Genomic DNA, 23,366 nt, shown 5'->3' on the forward strand with positions numbered 1-23,366 from the left:
AACGATAAATATATCAGGCACTAAATATACTAGGTGCTAGGCATCCCTGCACTTGGGGAGCTTGCATTCTATTGGGGGAAATAACATGAAAGCAGATCAGTAAGTATGAAATCTATACAAAGCATTTAGGCATAGGGACTAGATTTTTGATTTCATTTGTATAAGAAATTCCCAAATGAAGAAACTACCTGTACCTATGCAGATCAGCACAAGACTGACAAAGGCAATATATGACTTGACCCCAGATCTTCCTAACTCAGAGGTTGTCCATGATGATACACTGTTTCTACAAAGCAACTACAGTACAAAGTAATTGGGGTAGGGGGAGATGGTGAATTGGGGGACTAGCAATTGGTGATATCAGGATAAGCCTTCTATTGGAATTGGCTCTGGAGCTGAACCATTGGAGGAAGCTAAGGTTTCTGTGAGGCACCAGTGAAGAAGGAGTGAATTCCAGGTGTGGGGGACAGCCTGTCCAAAGGCTTGGAGATGGCAGGTGGAATGTTGTGGTCATGAAGAACAATAACCAGGCCAGTTTGGCTAGGATGTTGAGTACATGAAAGAGAGTATTGTTCAAGGAGCCTGGAAAGATTGTCTGGAGCCAGATTGTAATGAACTTTTAATGCCAGACAAAAGAATCTGTGTTTGATCATAGAGACGTTGGGAAGGCACTGAAATTTCTTGAGTAGAGTGATGTGGTTAGACCCGTGCTTTAGGAACATGTTTGGCAGCTCTCTAGTGGATGGATTAGATAGGAGAGAGACAAGAGGCCTGGAGACTCATCAGGAAGGTATTGCAGTGATCCAGGCGCGATGTGCTGAGGGTTTGAACTATGGTGGAGGCTGTGTGAGTGGAGAGGAGGAGATGGATGTGAGAGATGTTGTGGAGGTGGTGTCAACAAGACTTGACAACCCGTTGGATGTGGGGGTTGTTGTGGGAGGAAGGGGAAAGTCAAGGATGACTCCTAGCTTGCAGAGCCTGGTGGCTGGATGGGAGTACCCTCAGCAGAAGAAGGGAAGTGATGCATCCCATTTTGGGCACTACATTTCTGGAAGGTATTGATAAGCTGGAGGCCATCCAAATGGAGGGCGCCTGGGACGATGAAGAGCCTGGAGTCAATGCCATATGAGGGTTTGTTAAAGGAACTAGGGATCCTTAGCCCGCAAAGAGAAGCTCAGCTGGGACACTGTATCTGTCTTCAGTTACTTGAAAGATTGTCATATGGAGTGGGAGGAGGGATTAGACTTGTTCTACTTGGCCCCAGAAGACGAACTAGGAGTGATGGGTGGGAGTTGCAAAGAAGAAAACAGGCTTCGTGTAAGGAAAACTTCCTCATACTTTGAGCTATCTGAAAAGGAAAATAACAAATGCTGGAGGGAATGTGGAAAAATAGATACACTAATACACTTCTGGTGGAATTGTGAACCGCTCCAACCATTCTTGAAAGCAATTTGGAACTATGCCCAAAGAGCTATAAAAATGTGCATACCCTTGGACACAGCAATACCACTACAATTACTGTGTCCCAAAGAGATCAGAGAAAAAGGGAAGGGACTTATATGTACAAAAAGATTTATAGCAGCTCTTTTTGTGGTGGCAAAGAATTGGAAATTGAGGAGATGCTTATCAATTGGGGAATGACTGAACAAATTGTGGTATATGATTGTGAAGAAATATGTTGTGCTAGTAAGAAATGATGAGAGAATGGTTTCAGAAAAACCTGGGAAGACTTATATGAACCAATGCAAAGTAAAGTGAGCAGAACCAAGAAAACATCATATGTAGTAACATTGTAGCAGAAGTATTGTAACAGTGATCATCTGTGAAAGACTTAGCTACTCTGATTGATACAATGATCCCATGACAATTCCAAAAGGCTCATGATGAAAAATGTTAACCACATCCAGAGAGAGAGTTGATGAACTTTAAGGGCAGAATGAAACTTTTTTTAAACTTTGCTTATTTTTCTTGCTTTTTTTGGCAGCATATCTAATATGGAAATATGTTTTGTATGACTTAACATGTGTAATGGATATGATATTGCTTGCCTTTTCAATGGATGGGGATTGGAGAGAGAGAATTTGGAACTCGAAATAAAAACATTAATGTTATAAAAAAGTGATACAATTAGAGCTGTCCCAAAGTGGAATAGACTGAAGGTCATGGGTTCCCCTTCATTGGAGGTCTTCAAGAAAAGGCCAAATGGCCACAGTTGAGGGTAGTGCAGATTGTTTTTCTGTTATAAGTTGGACTGGATGACCTCTGAAAGGTCTCTTCCAATTCTGAAAGTCTGTGATAAGCCCTCTAAGATTATATACAGTCTTTGTAAACCCAGAGCTTCAGTTTGGGACCATGCTGTACTTCAGAGAAGGATGGGTAGGATTTGGGCAAATGAAGGGAATAATGTCAACACAGGTGGGGAAGGAGGAAGTCCCACAGTATGTGTTTAGAGAACTCTGAGTTGTCTGGTTTGGCTAGAAGGAACATGGAGCATATTGTAATGAGAAAGGGCACTGGAAGCAGAGATATGATGAAGATAGCTCTGACTTTGTAGAGCCGGACTGTTAAATTTTCAGTGTGAGCATTTATACCTCAGAAATCCACAGTCTATAAATCAGGGTGTCATTTATTGTTTTGCTTATTGTCTAGACTTAAGAGAGTGTTAACAATGCAGATTAAACATAAAAGAGTGTTTGCATACGGTCCCCTCCCCCTAGTTAAACATTTGCCAGCACCTGCCTGCATTGCTCAATAAACAGAGGGCAGTAGAAGTTTCAGAGGATGAAATCATCACTAGATGGAAGGCCTGATGACTGGATGCTAATTGATGATGATGTGATAATGATGATGATGATGATGATGATGATGATGATGATAGGCATTAATATAGGTTTGCAAAATGCTTTACATCCGTTATCTCATTTGGGTCTCCCAATACCCCCCGGCTGGAAGGTAGAGTAGGGTCAGACTGTGAAGAGTTTAGACTTTTAATTTGTAGGCCCTGAGAAGTCAGGATCAAATATGTGTATTAGGAAGGTGACAAAAGCAGCTTGTGCCTGGCGTGTTGGAGGGGGAGAACAGCGATCTCGGAAAAGGAGAGATTGGGAACTGTGTGACCACCTGCAGTAGTCAGAAGAGAGGTGAGAAGCGCTTGACCTTAAGCTGGACCTCTGGGAGTGAAGCAGAGGAGAGGTGCTGTATTCTGAACACTCAGTAGGTAATTATGCAAATGAGCACTGGAATCTGAGGCCTGGATGATTCCAACTAGCTATTATCCACATTGACAAAGGGTAATTTGTACTAATTGGTAACTAGAAACCCCAAATTAGACTGATTCTCACAACCTTAATTAGCAGCAGTAAAGGGAATATCATTAAGAGGAGGAGTTAGTCTGTGAGAAGAGGATTGAAGTAGAGGCTTCCTCCACCTCTGAGCTAGAAGGTTATGGTTTGTAGATGGCGCACCTTGGGCCCTGAGGTCACCTGTCTCCCCTCCCTCCAGCCACAGGACGGGGCATAGAGTGGAAAGAACACTGGCCCTAGAGTCAGGAGAACTGAGTTCTGGTCCCAGCCCCACCACTTATTAGCCAGGTGATCTTAGACAAGACATTTCTTTCTCTGGGCATTTATTTTTCTCATCTTCAAAATGGGGATAATTCTCTCTGGCCGGCCGACCTCACAGGGTTGTTGTGAGGATCGAAGAAGGGAGTGTACATGAACATGGGAAAGCATGGTTGGCGGAGGAAGGGGGGATTGTGCTAATCCCTGCCCCCCCCCAGCCCTGAAAATAAGAGGGCTGGATCTAGATGATCTCTAAGCTTACTCTGACATTCTGTGTTTTAAATTTCTATGAAATGTTATTATCAAATTAGGGAGTCTGATCAGAGACCTGGAACATTCCACTCCTCTGCCTTTATCAGCAGAGCTACTCCAATCCACAGACATTCTATTTCACTCTTCAACGGTTAGCAGACTCTCTCCTTACTCTTACTTACTTCATCCCTTGATCTGAGTTTTCTACTTCCCAAGAGCAAGCCTGCTGTGGCTCAGTGTCTCATACCTGTCCACCTCAGCCCTACCCCACAATGTCCCACACCTTATCTGCCTGCCCCTTCCTCTGAGCCTCCTGGACTTCCTGATCTGTAATGAACACTTCCCTTCATTCTAGACCTCTTTCTCATATGGGCCTTCCATCTTTCTGCCACTCATAGAGACTGGATGTCCTTATATTGCTGGCTGAACCCTCTGCCAGTACTCCCAGTGACTCAGTGGTTCTAGAGAGAAAGTTTGAGCACCCGTTGCTCTCCATTGCCACTGCCAGACTCTCCATCTATCACTATCACTAAGCAGCTTCTCTCTTTTAAGTTCACTCTACCCAAATTCATCACCGGATTCCAGTCCTTGTGGCTATTAACTGATAACCCTAAGGATGACCCCTTCCCCACACCTCTTTCTTCAAGAGTTCAGTGTGTGGCTCATTGTTTCTCTGTCCATTTCAGCTCTTATCTTCATACTAGGCTATCAACATACATGTTGATGTTCACTCCAGTACTCTGACATTCCAGTCCATCAGTCCGTTCAACTCCCATGACCAACTTCTCCACTCATTCTACCTCAGCTACAGTGAAAGGTGGTCACCTTGTCATCACCCATAAGTATTCTACCCCTCCCCCATCAAGAACCCCGAAATTCCTTTGTCTGGTCATAATTTATCATTCCATGTCTCCCTGTGCCTTACTCCTTATGAACCTGTAACATTCTTCATTCTTATGGTGACCACCAATCCCTCCACCTCTCAGTGCCATCATTCTCTGCCCTTCCTAAGACAGACCTGTTAATGAACCATCTCAACTCTACACCATCTTATACTCTTGAATCCTTTGTGTCTTTGTCTTATCAATGCTCATGCCTTGCCAAAGCCCAGCTCCAGATTCCTCACCTGATTTGTCTTTTCTGTTCTACTCATGAGCTATTGAACAGAGCTGACAGAAGCCAGGCAAGTGTGCTGACTGGGTCCTTTGGCATAGGAAGGCAATCCTTTTATTCCTTTCTGATAACTAATTCTTTGTTCTACTTTCCACAATCACTGTTCCAAGCTTTTTCTTCTCTCTTTATCCTCCCAGAGCACACCTCTACCTACCCTCTCAGCTGAGGACCTCACCTCATATTTTACCGAGACAATTGAGATCACTTCCTGGAGTTTGCTCTTCTCACCTCTCTCATTTTGTCATGCCTTGAAATCATTCTGCCACCTCCCCCCCAATATCCTCCTTACTTTATTCTCTAATGATGAGATGGCCCATCTTAACAAGGCCAACTCAACATGTATCCTTGATCCCATCCTCTCTGATCTTCGCTAGCAGATTCCCCCCCCCCCCGGCATCACTTCTCTCTAATCTTCAATTTCTCTCTATTTTTGGGAGAAATCTTCCATTTCTACCTATTAAAACGTCTCCTTGCTGCCTGCCTACAAACACACTGAGATCTCCTTAATCCTTAAAAACACCTTCTAGAGTCTTCCATTCTCCCAAGTATTATCCTGTATCTCCCCTCCTTTCCTGAGCCAAACTCTTTGAAGAAGCTACCCATTCTCCTTGCCTTCACTTCTTCTCCCCTTACTGTTTTCTAAATCCTCTGCAATCTGGCTTTTAACCTCATCATTCAATTACAACTGCTGGTGACTGGTGACCACCCTCTCTTCCAGGATACTCTATCCTCTGGAGTTTTTGTGACACACCGCTCTAACCTGGTTCTTCTCCTGTTTGTCTGACAACTTCTTTTCAGTCTCCTTTTCTGCATCATCATTCATGCTCAGTTCACTTACTGTGGATGTTCTCCAGGGCTCTGTCCTGAGCCTTATCTTTTCTCTCCAGATGCTGTTAGTTCTTGACCTCATGAGTTCCCACGGGTTTCATTATCATCTCATGCTCGATGTTCTTCAGCCTGACTCTCCTGAACTCCAGTCCCACATCACCAACCACCTGTTGGACATTTCAAATCACATGTCTTGTTAAGAATCTCAAACTCAGCTTGCCCCAAATAGAACTTGCTGTCTTCCCCCCCACCCAAACCTATCCATCTTCTGAACTTCTGTGTTACTACTGAAGATACCACCATCCTCCCAGTCATCCAGGTTCAAAAGTCTCTGTGTCTTTCTCAGTTCCTCCCTCTCACATCATCCCATCTATCAAATCAGTTACCAGATCGTGTCAACTCTTTCTCCACCATATTTCCCCCATGTGTCCTCTTCTCTCCAATCACCCAGACCCCCCCCCACTTCCTCCCAGTTTAGGCCCTCATGACCTCATACCTGAACCATTATTGCAATAGCACCCTCCTGACCAGCCCAGCCTGAAGTCTCCCCTCATTCAAATCTACTCTCCATACAGCTATCAAAGCAATTCTTCTGAAGTGTAGATCTAACCATGTTACTCCCCTATTAAGTAAAAACCTTATATCTCTAGGATCCTATATAAATTTACCTGTTGGACATTTGGATCTCTTCACCACCAGGCCCCCTCCTACTCATCCTGACTCATAAGGCCATAGCTTTCTTGCTGTTACTTACATGCTTCACATTCCTTTGCTTTGGCAACTCTTCCCTGGCAGTGAAGTGTTCTCTGTCCTCACTTCCACTTGTTGGAATGCCTGGTTCTCTTCCAGACTCAGCTGAAGCATGCCATCTACATGAAGCCTTTCCTGACTTCCTGTCCTGCTAGTCTTCCTTTTGGACATATTTTGTATGTGGTCACATGTATATAAATTGTCTGTTAAAATATAAGGCCCTTGAGGGCAGGGACTGTTTCACGATTTGTCTTTATATCCCTCACACCTGGCATAATGTCTTGCACATTCTCAGAGTTTAATAATTGGCTTGTTGATGGACTGATATGAGGTTATGATGGTTCAGGGTATCATTCTGTTTTCTCAAGCCCCAAAGGGCAGGAAAACTCACTTTGATAAGGCTACCCTTGGTTTGAGTACTGGACTGGGCGTCAGAAGCCCTGGGTTTTAGTACATACTCTGACATTTACGAGAAATGTGGTTTCGGGGGGGAGCACCTGCAGTAGTGGCAATGGCAGAGGAAGAACACACCTCCCGCCTTCAAGTCCTTCCTCCTCTTTGAGGGAGAGAAGATTACTACTAATAAAGACACCAAAGTTCCCAATGCCTGTTTGTTTACCATTAACAAGGAGGACCACACACTAGGAAACATCATCAAATCGTAGTTACTAAAAGATCCACAGGTGCTGTTTGCAGGCTATAAAGTCCCCCACCCCCGGAACACAAAATCATCATTCGTGTAGAGACCGCTCCAGATTACAACCCTCAGGAAGCTTTCACTAACGTCATCACAGATCTGACCAGAGAGCTCTCCTTGTTGGAGGAGCAATTCTGGGTCACTATCAAAGACAAACAAGAAGGAATTGAATAGTTCTTGGTGGCTTCCCCATGCAGTTTCCATAGGATTAGGAGCACAGAAACTCTTCCTCCCCTTTGATATCCAATTGGTATGAAAAGCTGAATGGAGGAAACCTTGTTATTGCTTTTCTTTTCGGTGTACAACTCTTAAATCATAAAATATATTTTTGTTTAAAAAAAAGAAATGTAGTGTCCCCAAAAAAGTTATGTAGAACCTCAGCCTTCTCTTCTAAAATAGGGATAATATAATTCCATTCCACCTTCCAGGATGGTTATGAGGATCAAATAAGACAGTGGATGGGAATGTGTAACAGTAAAATGCTCTATACATGTAAGTGATTATTGTTAATAAGGGGCACGAAGTGACATTTGGGGCCTTGGAAAGGCCCCATCCCTGGCTACCCTTAATGACATCGATGTCAGTTTTCCAGGAAAGCTATTTAAATCCAGCTGTCATCCTGAATAATTTCATCTTACTCCATCCCACTCCCCATTGACCATAGTCAATTGAGTTGAGTTCAGGGATTGCAAGCACATTTTAAGAACAAACTTTACTTAGTAAATCTCTTGTCATTTACTTCAAAGACATTAAAAGTGAATTGAATGCTGTTTGGGTAATGGAGCACTGATTGATAATCACACCTTCTGTTTCTGGGGCACTTTGCACAGGGCAGTGCATTGAGGGAGGGAAGCAGGGACATAAGAGCCTATTCAACTTAAGTCAGGATCCCAAGGCTTGCTCAGGACCCAGCATCTTAGGGCCTCCAGCCAGGATGGCAGGTGGGCTTGGGTTGGGAAAAGGAAAAGAACAAATGAACAAAGTACTAAAGGAGTGGTTTTTCCCAACTAGGGAGGAATGAAATTTTATCTATCTGTATATATATGTGTGTGTGTGTGTGTGTGTGTGTGTGTGTGTGTGTACATGTGTATGCACACACATGTACATATACATATACACTGACACGCACTCAGGGTGTTTTTAAGTGCATTTTGTGTGCTCTCAAGGAGTTCATGTTCAAAGTTGTAGATTGAAAGGCCTCATGGTCCTGAGGACTTAGCAGCAAAGTAGATGGTACTATATATTCTTTCTTTTTAAAATAAGTTTTTACTGATGTATTCTGTTTTTTATGTTATCATAGTTTTCCCCAATATCCCTCTCTTCCTCTCCCAGTGAGCCATCCCATATAACAAATAGTATCTTTATCTTTTCTTTAATGTTATTTCCACTGATAAAACCCTATCCATTTCTGATGCTGAACCATTTGTCAATGCCAAGGACTTTCTCTTCTTGGTCTTCAGTAGCTGTGGCTGCTGAGGCAGGGGCTGTAGAAGCCATTTTCAGGTCACATCTACACGAGAGCTGTTTCCCTGGATGATGGCTACAGGGGTAGACTGGAAGCAGGGCTGGTAGTTTGGGGTGGTATTCCTGTTCCTGGGACTCTTGGACTCAGAATCTTGAGCTGCCTTTATTGAGCTTTAAGGGGATGTACTGGTCAAGATGTGGAATGTAGGGGCAGCTAGGTGGTACAGTGGATAGAGTGCCAGGCCTAGAGTCAGGAAGACTCATCTTCCTGAGTTCAAATCTGGCCTCAGATACTAACTGTGTGACCCTGGGCAAATCACTTAACCTTGTTTATCTCAGTTTCCTCATCTGTAAAAATGGTGGAGAAGGAAGTGGCAAATCACTCCAATATCTCTGCCAAGAAAACCCCAAATGGGGTCATGAAGAGTCAGACATGATTGAAAATAACTTAACCACAACAAAGTGGTCAAGACGGTGGTGGTGAGAGTTTAACTTGCCAGGAATATACTGCACATCCCTCCCTCAGGGTGCCTTGCTAAATCAGTTAGGCCTGCCTACTTGTTTGCTGGTTAGCAATGACTGATAAGGGTGGTTGGCACCTTCCCTGCAGGAGTTACGCCCCTGGCTTGACGGCTGTTCAGATCAGAATGGAAGGAGAGCCGGGGCTCTGGGAGATGTAGTTGTTCCTTGAATTCTTGAGCTTACCTGCTAGGTGATGGCACTTGGTCAGCAATTGTGGGTGATGACGAGGATGGCGGGGCCATTCTCTATAGGAATCATTCCCCTGGTGATGGCTGTGAGGCCCAGGCTGGAAGTAGGATTGGTGATACATTCACACATGCAGTTTTTTAATCTATTAAAGCTTACAGCTGCACTAAGACTTTTGGGACACCCTGTTTGTGTATGCACACACACACACACACACACACACACACACACACATACACATACTCTCTCTCTCTCTCTCTCTCTCTCTCTCTCACACACACACATTGACATACTCACATGTACAGAACACATATTCACCCACATTCCAGACATTCCTATATACACTGTTCCCTTTAAAGATATAATTAAATATTCTCTTTTCTGCTATTTGTTTTCCTCTCTCCTTTCCCCATCCAGGTGGCCAGGTCCCAGGGAAAGGGCATTTTCCTCTTCCGGAAGCTCAAAGATATCATGGACTGGAGGAAGGTGAGATTTTTTTCTTCCTTTCTCACCTACTGCCAACCTCAGCTCCCCCAAATGAAATATTTCTCCCCTTGCTTCCTGGCTTTGAGATGACCCTGACCATGATCCAGCTGTGCTCTTTGATCCAAAATCTTCACCTTCATGCCTGGGGCCCTGAAAGCTTACTCTTTCATTTTTTCTCTCCCTTGGAGCAATGAGACCTAGGCCAGAGGACCACCATTGTTTCTTACTCTTCCTCTGATGTTCTGTGTGACCTTTGGCAAATCATTGTACCTTTCAAGGTTTCAATTCTCCCCTCTGTAAAATGAAGGGGTTGGAGTAGATGGTCCCTAAGGTTCCTACCCTGTGACATGGCATTGGAAAATCTGCCCTCTTGGCCTTTTTCTAGGAGTGTGGGGGAGGTGGGGAGCAGCAGTGGAAACTGAAGCCAGCAGGGACTGGCATCCCAGGGCAATTGCCCTTCCCTTGCCCTCTAGCCAGAGGCAGGGAGGAACAGTAAGGCTACCATGTTTGGGAGTGCCCCTGATTCCTGGCATAGCAACAAGGCGCTGTTACCAAGAATCCCACAGCCAGGAGCTATCACCAGCCCAGAATGCCAGCAAACCCTGTGGAAGCCATGCGTGTATGGAGGTTGGTAGAGGCAGGTGGACTGGAAGGGGAAGCCCGGGGTGGAACAGGGAACTCCATGTCATAACTCTTCTAGCTTGTTCTGATCATGAAGGAAACAGAAGTTGGGGCTTTGTGTCTGTCAGGACGTGGGCCGCTCTGATGACCAGAAAGATGACATCCCGGTGGAGAACTATGTAGTCCAACGTTACATCGAGAATCCTTATTTGATAGGAGGTAGAGTGGCTCCCTGTGCCCTACCCAACCCTCTCTGACTGGTCAAGCAACAGATATTTACTGGGGACCCTTTCTATGTCCAGCCTGCATTGACAGCTCTGTGCAGTCCAGTCCTGTTGCTGGAGACCTATCTCTGGTCACATCAGTGGTATCATTTTGGGGCATAATGTTATAGAAAGAGCACTAGTCTTCTCCAAAGAACTGAGATGAGTCTTAGCCCTGACACTTACTCCCTGCATGAACCTGAAGAAGTCAATTTTCTGATTCTTAGTTCTGTATCAGTAAAATGGGGAGAATATTTGTGCTACCTACCTCACCTGGTTGTTGGGAAGAGGACACTTTGCAAACCTTAAAGGCCCTGCTGACATAAGTTGTCCATCTACATGGACTGCCCCTCATCATAATCATTTCACATCTCTCACTCAGCACCATGTTCCTTCAGGTAGACACTACCTTCCCGCATCATCACTACCACCATCCAAGAAGGCTTCACGGGGACATGGGGCAAATAGAAAGACAAAGGTGAAGGGAAAAAAGAAGGAAGGAGACCCAAGTACTGGTGTGTGGTGTGTGTGTGTGTGTGTGTGTGTGTGTGGAGAGAGAGAGAGAGAGAGAGAGAGAGAGAGAGAGAGAGAGAGAGAGAGAGAGAGGGAAGAGGAGAGAAAAAGAGGAGAAGAGAGAGAGAGAAAGAGGAAGGGGGGGAGAGAGAGAGAGAGGGAGAGAGAGACAGAGGGAGGGAGGGAAGAAGAGAGAAAAAGAGAAGAAGAGAGAGAGAGAAAGAGGAAGGAGGGGGGGAGAGGGAGAGAGAGAGAGATTGAGAGAGAGAGATTGAGATTTACTGAGGTAGTAAATAACACACAGCCAAGAGTCAAACCCAAAGCTGGTACTACAAAGATAGCACTTGATGGAGAGCAGGGATTCTTAACCTTTTTTGTGTCATGCACCCCTTCTCAGAATAATATTTTTTTAAAAATAAAAATAACCATTTATAATTGGAGAAAATGCCAAAGTTAAGTTGGAAGTTAAAGAAAATAAAGATGTGATGTCCCCCCCCCTTCAAGTTCATAGATAACCTGAGAGCTATCCATGGTCCCCAAGGTAATAACCCCTGCCCTAAAGGGCTGCTTACGTTAATCCATCCTCAGAGTTATTTTCAGAGGTTGCTTCTCTCTGGCTGCATATTGGGAGAGTAAGACTTTATTGTTTTCAGTACCCCAAGGAACTACCCCACTTTCTCCTCCCCGTGTCTGTCAGTCTCGTCCTACTAGAATGTAAGCTCTTTGAGGGAAAAGATGGGGTCATCTTGTCTTTGTCCCTTCATCTCTCTAGCATGGAGTACAGTGCCTTCCTTCCAGATGGATTGTTTGTTGAATTGATTGGAGGTGTGAGTTCTGTGTGTATAGCTCTTGGGCTAAGGCAGCCGCTGGTGGCAACAACAGTAAACTTTATTAAGCTCTTACTGTGGAGCAAACATCAGTCCTTGAATTCTCCTTATGGAGAATCAATTATCTTGTCTTCTTGGACAAGATAATTTCTCCTGTTGCTTCAGTAATCTGTATACTCTTCTGGGTTGGTTGCATCAGGAATAAATTGGTAGCCTGATTCCTTTTCCCCCCTAAATATTGTTTGTATCTAATTTTCAAAAATTAAAAATTTTTAAATGTTTTTAAAAATCTGATTTAAAAAAATCTGTTTTTGCATTGCAGTCAGTCCTTTCCAGATATATCTCCCCCACCCCCAATGAGCCTTCTCTTCTAGCAAAAAAAAAATTTAAGCCAAATCAATCAATAGTGCAACCATATGTGGTAGGAGTGACCTGACTTCTGCTTGAGGTTCTTTGTTCTGAAATGCTATCTTCCTCCACCAGGAGAGGGAATAGTGGGTGGGAGAAGTGTGGCACTAATAGTTGAAACTGTTGTTTTAAAAGAAATGGAAATGACAAATCATGTGTAAGTAGCACCTGTGCTTTGAGTTGTGGCTTCAGCAGTGGAGATGGGCATATTGAACCATCCATACTCTGCTTTTATTGCCATTGAGAGAAGAGCATGATACTTGTGAGCCAGTTGACTTGGATTAAGGGTACAGCGTGACAGGCTCTCTGTGTGACACTAATTGGCTTAGGATGGGGATGGAAACAAAAAGGTGACTTATACCTAACATTAGTTCTCTGCTCCATAGGGCGCAAATTTGACCTGCGAGTATATGTCCTGGTGATGTCCGTAAGTAACTAAATTCAATGGCTGCTGGAGGGAGGTGGTTTGAGTTTGGGCATCAGCCCTGGTGACCTGAGTGAGCTTTCTTGTCTAGTTTTATTATAAACCAAGGAAGTAAGTTGAAAAACCAGAGGGAGGCACATTCATAAACTTTCCAGGGGATGGGAACACATTTTTCTCTGACCTGACCCCTAGGTCTCCCTTCTTTGCCCCCTTCACCTTTCCCCACTCTCTCTTCCTTGATTCTTTCCTCCTTTTTCCTGGTATGTCTGCCTTCCCTCATTTCTCCCTCCATTCTTCTCTTTGCCCTCCTTCTTCTATTTTCCATCTTTCTCCAATACTTTCTCCTACACTGTTTCTCTCCCACTATCTTGTTTCTCCCCTTCTCTCCACCCCAACTGTTTTCCTCTTCTTCCCTCACTGTCTCTTCCTCTCCCATCTCTCCTTACTATCTCTTCTCTTCATCTGTTCTGTGTCTCTCCATTCCTTCTTCCCTCCCTTCCCTCAATCCTTCTCCTGCCTCCCTGTGTCTTCCTCCCTCTTTCTGGCTTTTCTGGCTTCTCTTCAACAGTACATCCCCCTTCGAGCCTGGTTATATCGAGATGGCTTCGTTCGGTTCTCTAACACCCGCTTCACATTGAGCAGTATTGATGATCACTGTATCCTCAACAAACACTGGTGAAGTAACTGTTTGGAATGCTGAGTAACAGCACTATAATATACAAAGACAGAGGCCTCGTCATCAAGAAGCTTATGTTCTGCTATGGATATATGCTTACACATAAGTAAATTCAAAGTTTGAAGAGAGAATATTAACAACTGGGGAGAGGGGGATGAAGAAAAACTTCAGAGAGAAGATGGCATGTGAACTGAGCCTTCAAAAATTCTGAGAAGTGGATGTGAGGGAGTATATTCTGGGCATGGGGAGAGGTAGGAGAGGACTAGCTGGTGCAAATGAACCCATGCATCTGGGATGGCTTACACAGTTACAGAGAGGTTGGATATGAAAAGCTGAGTTTGAGAGCTCAACATTGCTAATAGACTAATTTGCTGGAATGTGGATGAATGAAGGAGAATGTGAAACAAGGCTAGAAAGGTAGGTTATAGCCAGGTTGTGGAGGGCCTTAAACACCAGGCTTGAGAAGTTTGTATTTGTCACAGGAACAATAGGGAATCAGGGAGGGTTTTTTGAATAGGGGAGTGATAATGGCTAGACCTGTGTCATGGGAAGTTCATCTGGTCAGTGTGTGGAAAGTGGATTAGAGAGGGAAAACTAGAAACGGGAAGACTATATAGGGGCTGCATTACAGTGGTTCTAGTGTAAGGACAGATGAGGGCCTGAACTAAGATAGTGACTTTGTGAGTGGAGAGAAAGGATGGATGCTAGAGATATTTTGAAGGTGTAGAATAGGAAATACTTAACTACTGATTGTGCATGGGAGATACTGTATTGGAGATGGGAGTCGAGGATGATTCTGAGGTTATGAACCTGAGTGATTGGGAAGATGAAGTGCCCTTAACAGAAATAGGGAAGTTTGGAAGAGGAATTTAGGAGGAAAGATCATCAGCTCTGTTTTAGCCATGTTGAGTTTGAGGAACCAACCTCAAAGGAACCTCAAAAGGTAGGGCTATAGAACAGGCCTTTGGAGATGCAACATTGGTATTCAGGAGAGAGATTAAGATTAGGTACAGTAGACTGGGCGAATCTCCTCCTAAACAATGTTCTGCCATCCTCTGTGTTCCTTGGCCTATGTTCTTTCCTTTTCCTAATTTAAATTCTAGTCCATGGGCTTCTAGTGGGCTTCCCATCTTGGAAGAGCTCTGGACCTGTGGGCACAGAATCAGAGAACCTCCGAGGTAACCAGAAAGGACCTCAGAAGCCATCTAATCCAGCCTGGACCTGACCAAGAATCTCTTCTACAGCATCTTTGGAGATGTCCAGCCTCTGACTAGAGACTTCCAGCACCTAATACAATGCTTATGGCATTTAAAGTTTGTAGAATTGAAGTGAATGAGAGGGAGCCCACGGCTTCTCTGGCTTTATAAGATTCTGAGATTCTAAGTGCAACTTCTTTCCTATCTTCATCCTGGGATGAAGGATGGAAAAACTTGCCACTAAGATAAAGTTGGGAGGCTTGGGGACATGGGTAGCTCCCTGCCCAGTTGTGAAGGGAAGGATTTCTTAGCTTCTTGTCCTAGACCTTGACTGCTGACCTGTCAGATGTTCACCTCACCAACGTTGCTGTGCAGAAGACATCCCCAGACTATGACCCCGAAAAGGTGAGCAAGCAGCAGTAACTGCCATCCCTACCCGGGGCATGGACAAAGACAAACATCCTGGGGGCCAGGGTCCTGGAAGCAAGGCTTCTTGGGCTATTGCATCCTTGCTAACCAACATCTGAAGCCTTGGGGGACTTGGGGCAGGGGGCTAACAGGCAGTCCATTCTACTGGATGGCTCTGTTGGGGTGCACTCTTGAGAGGAACAGAGCCTGAAGGCAGGAAAGGTTCCAGGCTAGACTCCTGACCCACCTAAGGGATTTGGCCCACTTATTTTCTGCCCTGCCTTACTTGTCCTTTCCTGGCTGGCCCCAAAGCTATTGGAGTAAAAAACCTGCTATCTCTCCTGCTGCCACTGGATGGCCTTTGGTTTGGTTTTCATCCTATGTAGGAATATAGATTTCAAGATTAAAAGCACCTCTAAGGCTGTCTAGTCCAAATCTCTCATTTTACAAATGAGGACCCTGAGGCTTAGTGAAGTTGTGATTTGTCCAAGGTCACAGGCAACGATAGATGTGTCATTCGAACCCAGGGCCTCTGACTCCAAATCCAGCACTCTCTCTCTCTGTCTCTCTTTCCCTCCTTTCTCCATTGCACCATGCTTCTCCTCCTCCTTAGTTCATCGAGAGGTTTGTGTTTTTCTTTGCAAAGGGGCTTCACTAGCACTGAAAAGAAGTGAAATAAAAACCCAACACCTATAGATCTGCTACAGATTCCTCCAACTGCTGAGTGAGCTGAGCCAGTGAGTCTTATATAGACACTTGTCATGTGGCCCTACAGGCCAGTCCAGCTTCCTAGCAAATGGGCCCAGGAAGGCCTACTCACCTTGCAGAAAAAACACCCGGACACAAAGCTGCTCCCCAGCCTAGGTTCTTGGGCTCTTCCATTCAGAGCTATGTGGGCCCCTCTTGGTCTCTTGACAAGGCTTTAGCCAGACTGATCCATCACAGCCTACCTCTCCCAACCAGGAAAGTGTCAGTAGGCCTACAATGCCATATGCCCACAGTGATGTCCAGCTATTCTCACATGAAGTTATACCCACATATAACTCCCTACCACAGTAAAGGAAGGGGTTAAGAGTCTCAGAAGACATGGGTTCAGCTCTCAGTTCTACTCCTAACTTCCTGTGCTTGCTTCTCATCTGTCAAACTGGATGATTTTCAAAGTCTTCCTCAGCCTCAAAATTCTGTGATCTGTGGGTTATTTTTTCTTAGAGTCTGTACAGACCCCTATAAACAGCTGTTACTTCTGAGCTTTATACTTTGACCAGTGATGGACAGGCAAGAGTGTTAAGATACTGAGCCTAGGTGATGGACTTTTTCATACTCAAACCTTGAGAGGAGAAAAAGAATGAGGAAGAGACTGTCTGCCAGGACCCCGGGGATCATCTAGTTCAACCAATAAATGAGGGCCCAAGAGACTCAGTCTTACCATGGAACCAAAAAGAAAGGTTTCATTGTCTCTGATTATAAGCTCCCAGAAGGTAGGACCTGTGTCTGGGAAAAGCTAGACAATGACTTATCAGCACAACAGAACTGAAATGGAATTTTCTGGTTAAGTGAGGCATAAGCAGAAGCTCTGTGCCTGAGATTACTCTGTTACTATGAACTCTCCCACAGAGATAGAGGTGGGACTAGTCGTGATTTGAACCGAGAATACCTCTTGAAAGTTGGTTGTATGTTAAACCCTAATATGCTCACTTAACAGTCATTTGGCTCTTGCGGCTGACAATTCAGGACCTCCCAAATAATCCCAGGTATTCCAAGACAGTATGGTGCAGTGGAAAGGGCTCTGGAGTGAGAGTCAGAGGACCCAGGTTCAAATCCAGACTCTGCTAATTGCTGCCTTTGTGACTGAGGCAGACATTTCACATCTCTGGGCCTCAAGTATCTCCTCTATAAAATGATGGGGGTGGGATGGGGTCGGACTAGCTCTAAATCTTTCCTATGTCCCCTGATCCCTGTGAGTTAAGTACAGGTTATTGAGGCCTGAGGTTCTTTCCATTCACCCCATGATTCTGTGGCAGGGCTGCAAATGGATGATCCAGCGATTTCGCCAGTACCTGACTTCCAAGCATGGCCCTGAGGCCGTGGAGACACTCTTCCGGGACATAGGACAACATCTTCATCAAAAGCCTGCAAAGTGTGCAGAAAGTCATCATCAGTGACAAGCACTGCTTTGAGCTATATGGCTATGACATTCTCATCGACCAGGACCTCAAACCGTAAGGGGCTTGTTGTGGGCAGGGACAGCCTGCTCTCTGGAATGGCCCATTCTGTGGGGCTAGCCCCTTGCTTAGGGTGCTCTGTACACAGAGTGGACCATTCCTGAGGAAGACCTGTTCCACAGTTCAATTCAAGTTCATTTGAGCTAAGTGACCTATTTCACAGAGTGATCCATCCTATAGAAAGGCCTCTTCTTAGGGCAGGACATTTTATAGGTTACAGGATGCTGCTTTGGACTGCTACCAGTCCAAAGATAAGATCTGTCTGGCTCCAACCAAACCTGTGTCTGCAGAGCCTCTCTTAGTAGGCCATGTGTCATGAAGCTTGGAGGAAAATCCTTACTGTGTTCCAACTGTCCCCATACCCAAAGAACACCACACACCAGTCCCCAACAATTGCCGACTACAACACGGCCTTCTCCATTCAGAGTCAAAAGAAGGTGGGAAAACACCTGGCTTAGATCACAAGCTAAGTAAGGGGTACAAAAGAATATCCAGATAAGGCAACCCGCAATACACATTCCAAACATATGAAAATTTAGATCTAGAGACTCAGAGACCTTGAGACAATCACTGAAGCAACACAGTGTGGAATGGGTCTGGCCTGGGTTCTAGCCTTGATGTGCCATGATTTCCTGTGTAATCTTAAACAAGCACTTTTCCTTCTGTGCACCTCAGTTTAATCCTCACTAAAATGGGGATCACAAGGCTTCAAATAATCCTGAGGATAAAATGTTCATAGACATTGAAAGTGCTTAAGGAGCCATACAAAGGGTCTGTTATCATCATCGAGACAAATGTTGCTGATTTCTCCCTGAAGCAGAAGGGCTTTCATTTTTTTCCCAATGATCCAGGTTGAGAATAAACCAGGAGTTTCATCTGGAGTTACCTGGCATCTTACTATGAAGCTGAGAGATCACCAACCCTCCTTTCTCCTAATCTTCAGGTGGCTTCTTGAGGTCAATGCCTCCCCATCCCTTGCTGCCAGCAGCCAAGAGGACTATCACCTCAAGACTTGCCTTCTGGAAGACACACTGCACATTGTAGACATGGAGACCAGGTGGGATTACTGATGCCAACCTAAAGAGCCCTTTAAGTATATGAAACCTTGATTTACATAAAATAATAACTGAATTCTTGAAGACAGTATCATTTTCTAGCTCTCCTGACTCCCACCCTCGCCAATGCCCTTCTGGGTCCATTTCCTCCTTCTTTGATCTCTTTGGGGTATAGAACTAGTAATGATATTGAAAAGGTATATATATAATTTAATACCTTTTTGGGCATAGTTCCAAACTGTTTCCCAGAATGACTGGACCAGTTCATAGTTCTACCAACAGTGCATTGGGTATACCTGTCCTCCCACAATCCCTCCAGCATTTGTCATTTTCCTTTTCTGTCATCTTAGCCAATTTTATAGGTGTAAGGTGCTACTTCGAAGCTATTTTAATTTGTATTTTTCTAATTATTATAATTCAGTATTTTTAAAATGTGACTTACTCAACTTTTCAAGAACCTAGAACATAGTTGTCTTGTAAATCAAGGTACTCCTCACCTATGGGTGCCAACTGGAGCTATTTTTCTTTTCGCCTCAGTTTCTCTTTATCAGATTTCTATCTTAACAACTGAGAAAGAGTTGAGTTTTTTTTATTTTTCAATTTTTTATTAATGTATTTTTAGTTTGACATTCACTTCCACAAGGTTTTGAGTTCCAAATTTTCTTCCCATCTTGTCCCTCCCCCCACCCCAACATGTCATGCATTCTGAATACCCTTTCCCCTAATCTGCCCTCCCTTCCATCTCTCCCCTCCTTCTGGAGCTTTTTTCTTAACCAGACCTAGCTGTGATTTTATTGTAGAGAGCTCTTGGAGAGCTCTCTGATGCAGATCAGCATCTTCTCTGTAATTTATGGTCTTAAGAGAGTTAGGAGGATGAAGGGAAGGTTAAATGACTTGCCTAGCATCAACATAGCAAATATTTGACAGTCAGGACTCAAACCAGGGTCTTCCTGACTCTGAGGGAAGCTCTCTGTTCATTATGTCTCACTGCCTCTCAACAGAAGATAAACTGTAGAGAAAATGAGGTTGATAGAAGCCCTTATCCCCAATCTCCCAAGGCAGACCTAACCAACACATTTTTTTTCCTACTGAGGAAAGAGTAATTGTTGGTGAGGAATAGCTTAATAGAGAAGTTTGGAGAAGACATGTGCCAGGCACTGTTCTAAGCAAGCACTGGGGATGTGAACAAGGCAATGGCTGCTTTCAGGGAGCTCACTATCTAGTGGGGGAGGACAGCACACAAAAGGAAGCTGGCGAGCGGGGGGTGGGGGAGTGGCATTAGGTACCTACCTTGGGGCATGACGGAGAAATCCAGAACGCTAGGAAGGATCCTGGGGTCTTGGAGCTGGAAGGTGCCTCAGAGACCATCCAGTCCAGCCCCTTCATTTCCCAAATGGGGAATCTGAGGTGCAGAGAAAGAAACTTGCTTGCCTCAGGTCTAAGGGGAACAAGCTGGAATATGAACCCAAAGCCACTGACTCCAGATCCATTCCCTTCAAAGGCCTCAGGCTGGACTCCTCCCAGAACAAAGGAGTAGCCGACAGACCTAGCTAAGGTCTTCAGATCTGTCCTTGGCCAAGACAGACATATGTTGGTCATCAGTTACTTCAGGGCTTCGTCCCTCTTTGGGTCAAGGCCAGAAACACACAGTGGCTGAGATTCTTGTGGAGATCTCTATACCAATAATCAAAATGATGATAATCCCTTTCATGCAATTTACAAAGCACTGTCTTACACGTACACACAGCAGCCATGGGAGTCGGGGAGGGCTTTACTGGAGCAAACAGGCCCATGGGAGCAAAGTCTGGCAAGTGGTGAAGGTGGAACTCAAAGCCAGTAATGAGTGCAGTGTGGCATGCGAAGGTACTGCATCAGAAGAGCTGGGTATGAGCCCAGACTTTGTCACCCTAGGCAAATCACTTCCGTGCCTCTATTTTTTAATCTGTAAAATGGGGGTAATAATATTTAGACTAAAAGGCAACTATCTCAGTGAGTCTGGAAGACCTGGGCTCAAATGCTGCTTCTGACAAATACTGGCCCCCAGGTAGCTCTTTAAGGCTGTTTGTTACAGATGAGGGTATGTATGATCAGCACTGGAGAAGGGAGTTTCCAGATGGTAAGTTCCCTACATCAAACAGCAATGGAATCATAGGTGTGGGTCTCCCTGCCCCCTACCTCCATGGTCATCAGAAAAAATGTGTTTTTACTCCCTATCACATATGATTATTATGAGGAGCAAATGAGATAATAGATATGGAGTGCCTCTGAAATCCTAAAATGCTAGAGATGTTAGTTATTGGGTTGTTAACTATGAGCCCAGTGTTTTCTCCTCAAACTTCACCCCACCACAGCTTTTTTATAGCTTTCACCTCTTTGAGACAGGACTATGTACAGTCCAATTGAGTCAGAAAACTTGGGCCCAAGTTCTGGTTCTGCCACATTGTTACTTTGTAACCATGAGCAAATTGTTTGGCCTCTGAGCTTCAGCTGACTTCTCTGTAAAATGGGGATAAAAACCCTTAAACCAGTGACCTCCCAGGGTCTATCATTTATACAAGTGCTAGTCCCTGAGAAGTTCGGCTAGTGCCTCCTCCACAAGGCTTCCCTTGTCAGAGGGCTGCATCTCTGTGCCTTCCCCCTAGGCTCACAGGAAAGGAAAAGCGAGTTGGCGGCTTTGACCTCATGTGGAATGATGGACCAGTCAGCAGAGAAGAAGAGGGCATCGACACGTCTGGGACTGGGAACCTTGTGGCCAACACCCACCTGGGTACGTGGGGCTCCTCAGCGGGTTGTATTCCCAGCCTGGCACCATCAGCACAGAGAAACACAAGCGGTGGTGGTGGGGACTTGAGTGGAAAAACCATCAGACTTGACATTTCCACTACCTGTCAGTCAGTAGTGAGTCACTGGCTTTTCAGTCAGTAAGTGCATAGCTCTTTAGACAACACTCCTTTGTCCCCATCAGAATTGTTCTCTCATTTTTTTATAATCTCCTTAATGAGTTTTCCCCTCATGCTGGGCTAATTGCTACCTTTTAGAACTTCAGTCCATGGGAACCTACCTCTCCCTGCTCTGAAGCCCTTTGTATCAGCTCTCCCCAGATCTGAGGCCCACATCAAACTGCTTGTTTTCTTCTTCATTCTAAACTCTTAAGAGCAAGCAGGAATGGCTCCATGGGTTTCCAATCAGGTGAAGTCTGAGGGGGAAAGATCATGAGGATGAGGACACACTCAGGGAAGGCTTCCTGAAGATGGTGTTTAGATTGGGTCACAAAAGTCTGGGTGGTGGTGGTGGGGGTCACTTTCCATGTGCATGGGGCAGAGGCATGTAATGGGACAAGTGTGAGATGTGACAGATAATCCAGATGGGTTAGAGCACAGGCCCATGGATGGGAAGAGTGTGAAAGAGGGCCCAGAAAGCAGACTGATCACACACTGTGAAGGGCCTTAAAAACCAGGTCAAGAGCTTGAACTTGATTTGGTGTTAACAGCTTACACTTCTTTAGCACTTCACTTTTCAATGCATTTTCCTGGAAATTTCCTTGAGGATAATATGAGGTAGAGCAGGGGAAAAAGTGCTGGTCTTAGACCCAGAACACATTCCATGGGCAAACCACTTCTTTCCAGGCCTGTTTCCTCAACTATCAGATGTGGGTAGTAATGATTGCACTCTACCCTGAAGAGATCATGGGGCACATTTGTAAACCTTTAAGTACTATATGGGCTGTTCATATTTCTACGTGACAAGGAAAATGAAGCTGGCCCACAGCCATGCTCTTCTCCCTACCAGCTCCAGGTCACCCAGCCAGTATCAGGGGGTCCTGATAGCACCCCTACTCTTGCTTTTATTTTAGGCTGCAACAATGATCGAAAGAAACAGCTGAGGCAGCTCTTCCGCTCACTTCACAGCCAGACAAAAGCTACCAGCTAATCATGGTGGGCCAGGGGGAGACTGAGCCCAAGCAGGTGCCTAGTGACCCCTCCCAATTTTGGAGCAGTGCCTCCAGTTTCTTTCAGGCCTGCCAACAGTTTTGCTGGCTCAGCATGTCACCAACCATCAGCCTCCTGGACTTGCTGGCTCCAGGGTGTGCTGCGGGTGAAGTGTACTCAGGAGTTGTGCCAGTCTGGGTTAGTCTGCATTGGTTCTGTGATGGGAAACTAAGGATTTGACCTATACAAAGAGAAATGCAGCAAGCCTTGCAGTCCTAGAGAGAACTTTCTTAATAAAAGTAAATCATCATTTGACTTCTTTCTGATCTGGCAAGGATCCTGTTGGCTGAAGCACTGAGCATCACCCATGTATGTTCACAGGGCACTCTTTTTTCCCTCTTTCAGGCAGACAGGCGAGGTCACCCCCATTTTAGAGATGGGGAAAAATCTCAGGGAGGACAAGGGAGTAATTGCCTCCACCGGGTTGCTATGGTGTGAATTCAAAGTTAGAAGATCTCAGTGACAAGACTAGCTCCAACATTTATTAGCTATAGGAATTCAGACAAGTCATTTAACCTCTAGGGCCCGTTTCCTCATCCTCGTGGACCACATGTGACTTCACTGGTGTCAAGAACACCTCTCCACTGAGGAGAGTCCCTTTTCTAATGTGGTCTAACAAGCGCTCTGCAACTCCTCCATGGTCTGAGGGACTTGCCTGGGACCCTGAGAGAATAAGTGACTTACCCAGACTCACAGCCAGCATGGGTCAGAGGTGGGCAGGAACCCAGGCTTTCCTCACTTCAAGGTCAGTTCTTCATGTAATGTCAGGATGCCTCTCTTCACATCTATCCAATGGGACTAACAAAGCAACCAGCCATTTATTATGTACTTTTTTAGGACAGGGCA

At 45.0% G+C, this 23,366-nt stretch overlaps 2 protein-coding genes and 1 pseudogene across 2 annotated transcripts in view; 2 read left to right on the forward strand and 1 right to left on the reverse strand.

Annotated features, from left to right (window-relative positions):
• The window catches only part of DUSP15 (dual specificity phosphatase 15), a 53,650-nt gene extending 31,260 nt beyond the window's left edge, over positions 1–22,390 (reverse strand). Inside the window, 4 exon segments of the mRNA XM_020990708.2 lie at positions 5,824–5,980; positions 6,200–9,532; positions 17,312–17,384; positions 21,593–22,390. Of these exon segments, the coding sequence (XP_020846367.1) occupies positions 5,824–5,895 (72 nt within the window). The 5' untranslated portion in view covers positions 5,896–5,980; positions 6,200–9,532; positions 17,312–17,384; positions 21,593–22,390.
• TTLL9 (tubulin tyrosine ligase like 9) overlaps positions 1–22,775 on the forward strand; it is a 36,771-nt gene extending 13,996 nt beyond the window's left edge. Inside the window, 9 exon segments of the mRNA XM_078150201.1 lie at positions 9,850–9,918; positions 10,668–10,758; positions 12,937–13,026; positions 15,193–15,251; positions 17,276–17,362; positions 17,364–17,473; positions 18,420–18,533; positions 21,174–21,298; positions 22,385–22,775. Of these exon segments, the coding sequence (XP_078006327.1) occupies positions 9,850–9,918; positions 10,668–10,758; positions 12,937–13,026; positions 15,193–15,251; positions 17,276–17,362; positions 17,364–17,473; positions 18,420–18,533; positions 21,174–21,298; positions 22,385–22,461 (822 nt within the window). The 3' untranslated portion in view covers positions 22,462–22,775.
• LOC110211286 (DNA-directed RNA polymerase II subunit RPB11-a pseudogene) lies at positions 6,901–7,445 on the forward strand (annotated as a pseudogene).
• Positions 22,776–23,366: the final 591 nt, after the last annotated feature.

This window comes from Phascolarctos cinereus, unplaced genomic scaffold (genome assembly GCF_003287225.1).
Source record: "Phascolarctos cinereus isolate Bilbo 61053 unplaced genomic scaffold, phaCin_HiC Scaffold_2;HRSCAF=192, whole genome shotgun sequence".
Taxonomy (NCBI): domain Eukaryota; kingdom Metazoa; phylum Chordata; class Mammalia; order Diprotodontia; family Phascolarctidae; genus Phascolarctos; species Phascolarctos cinereus.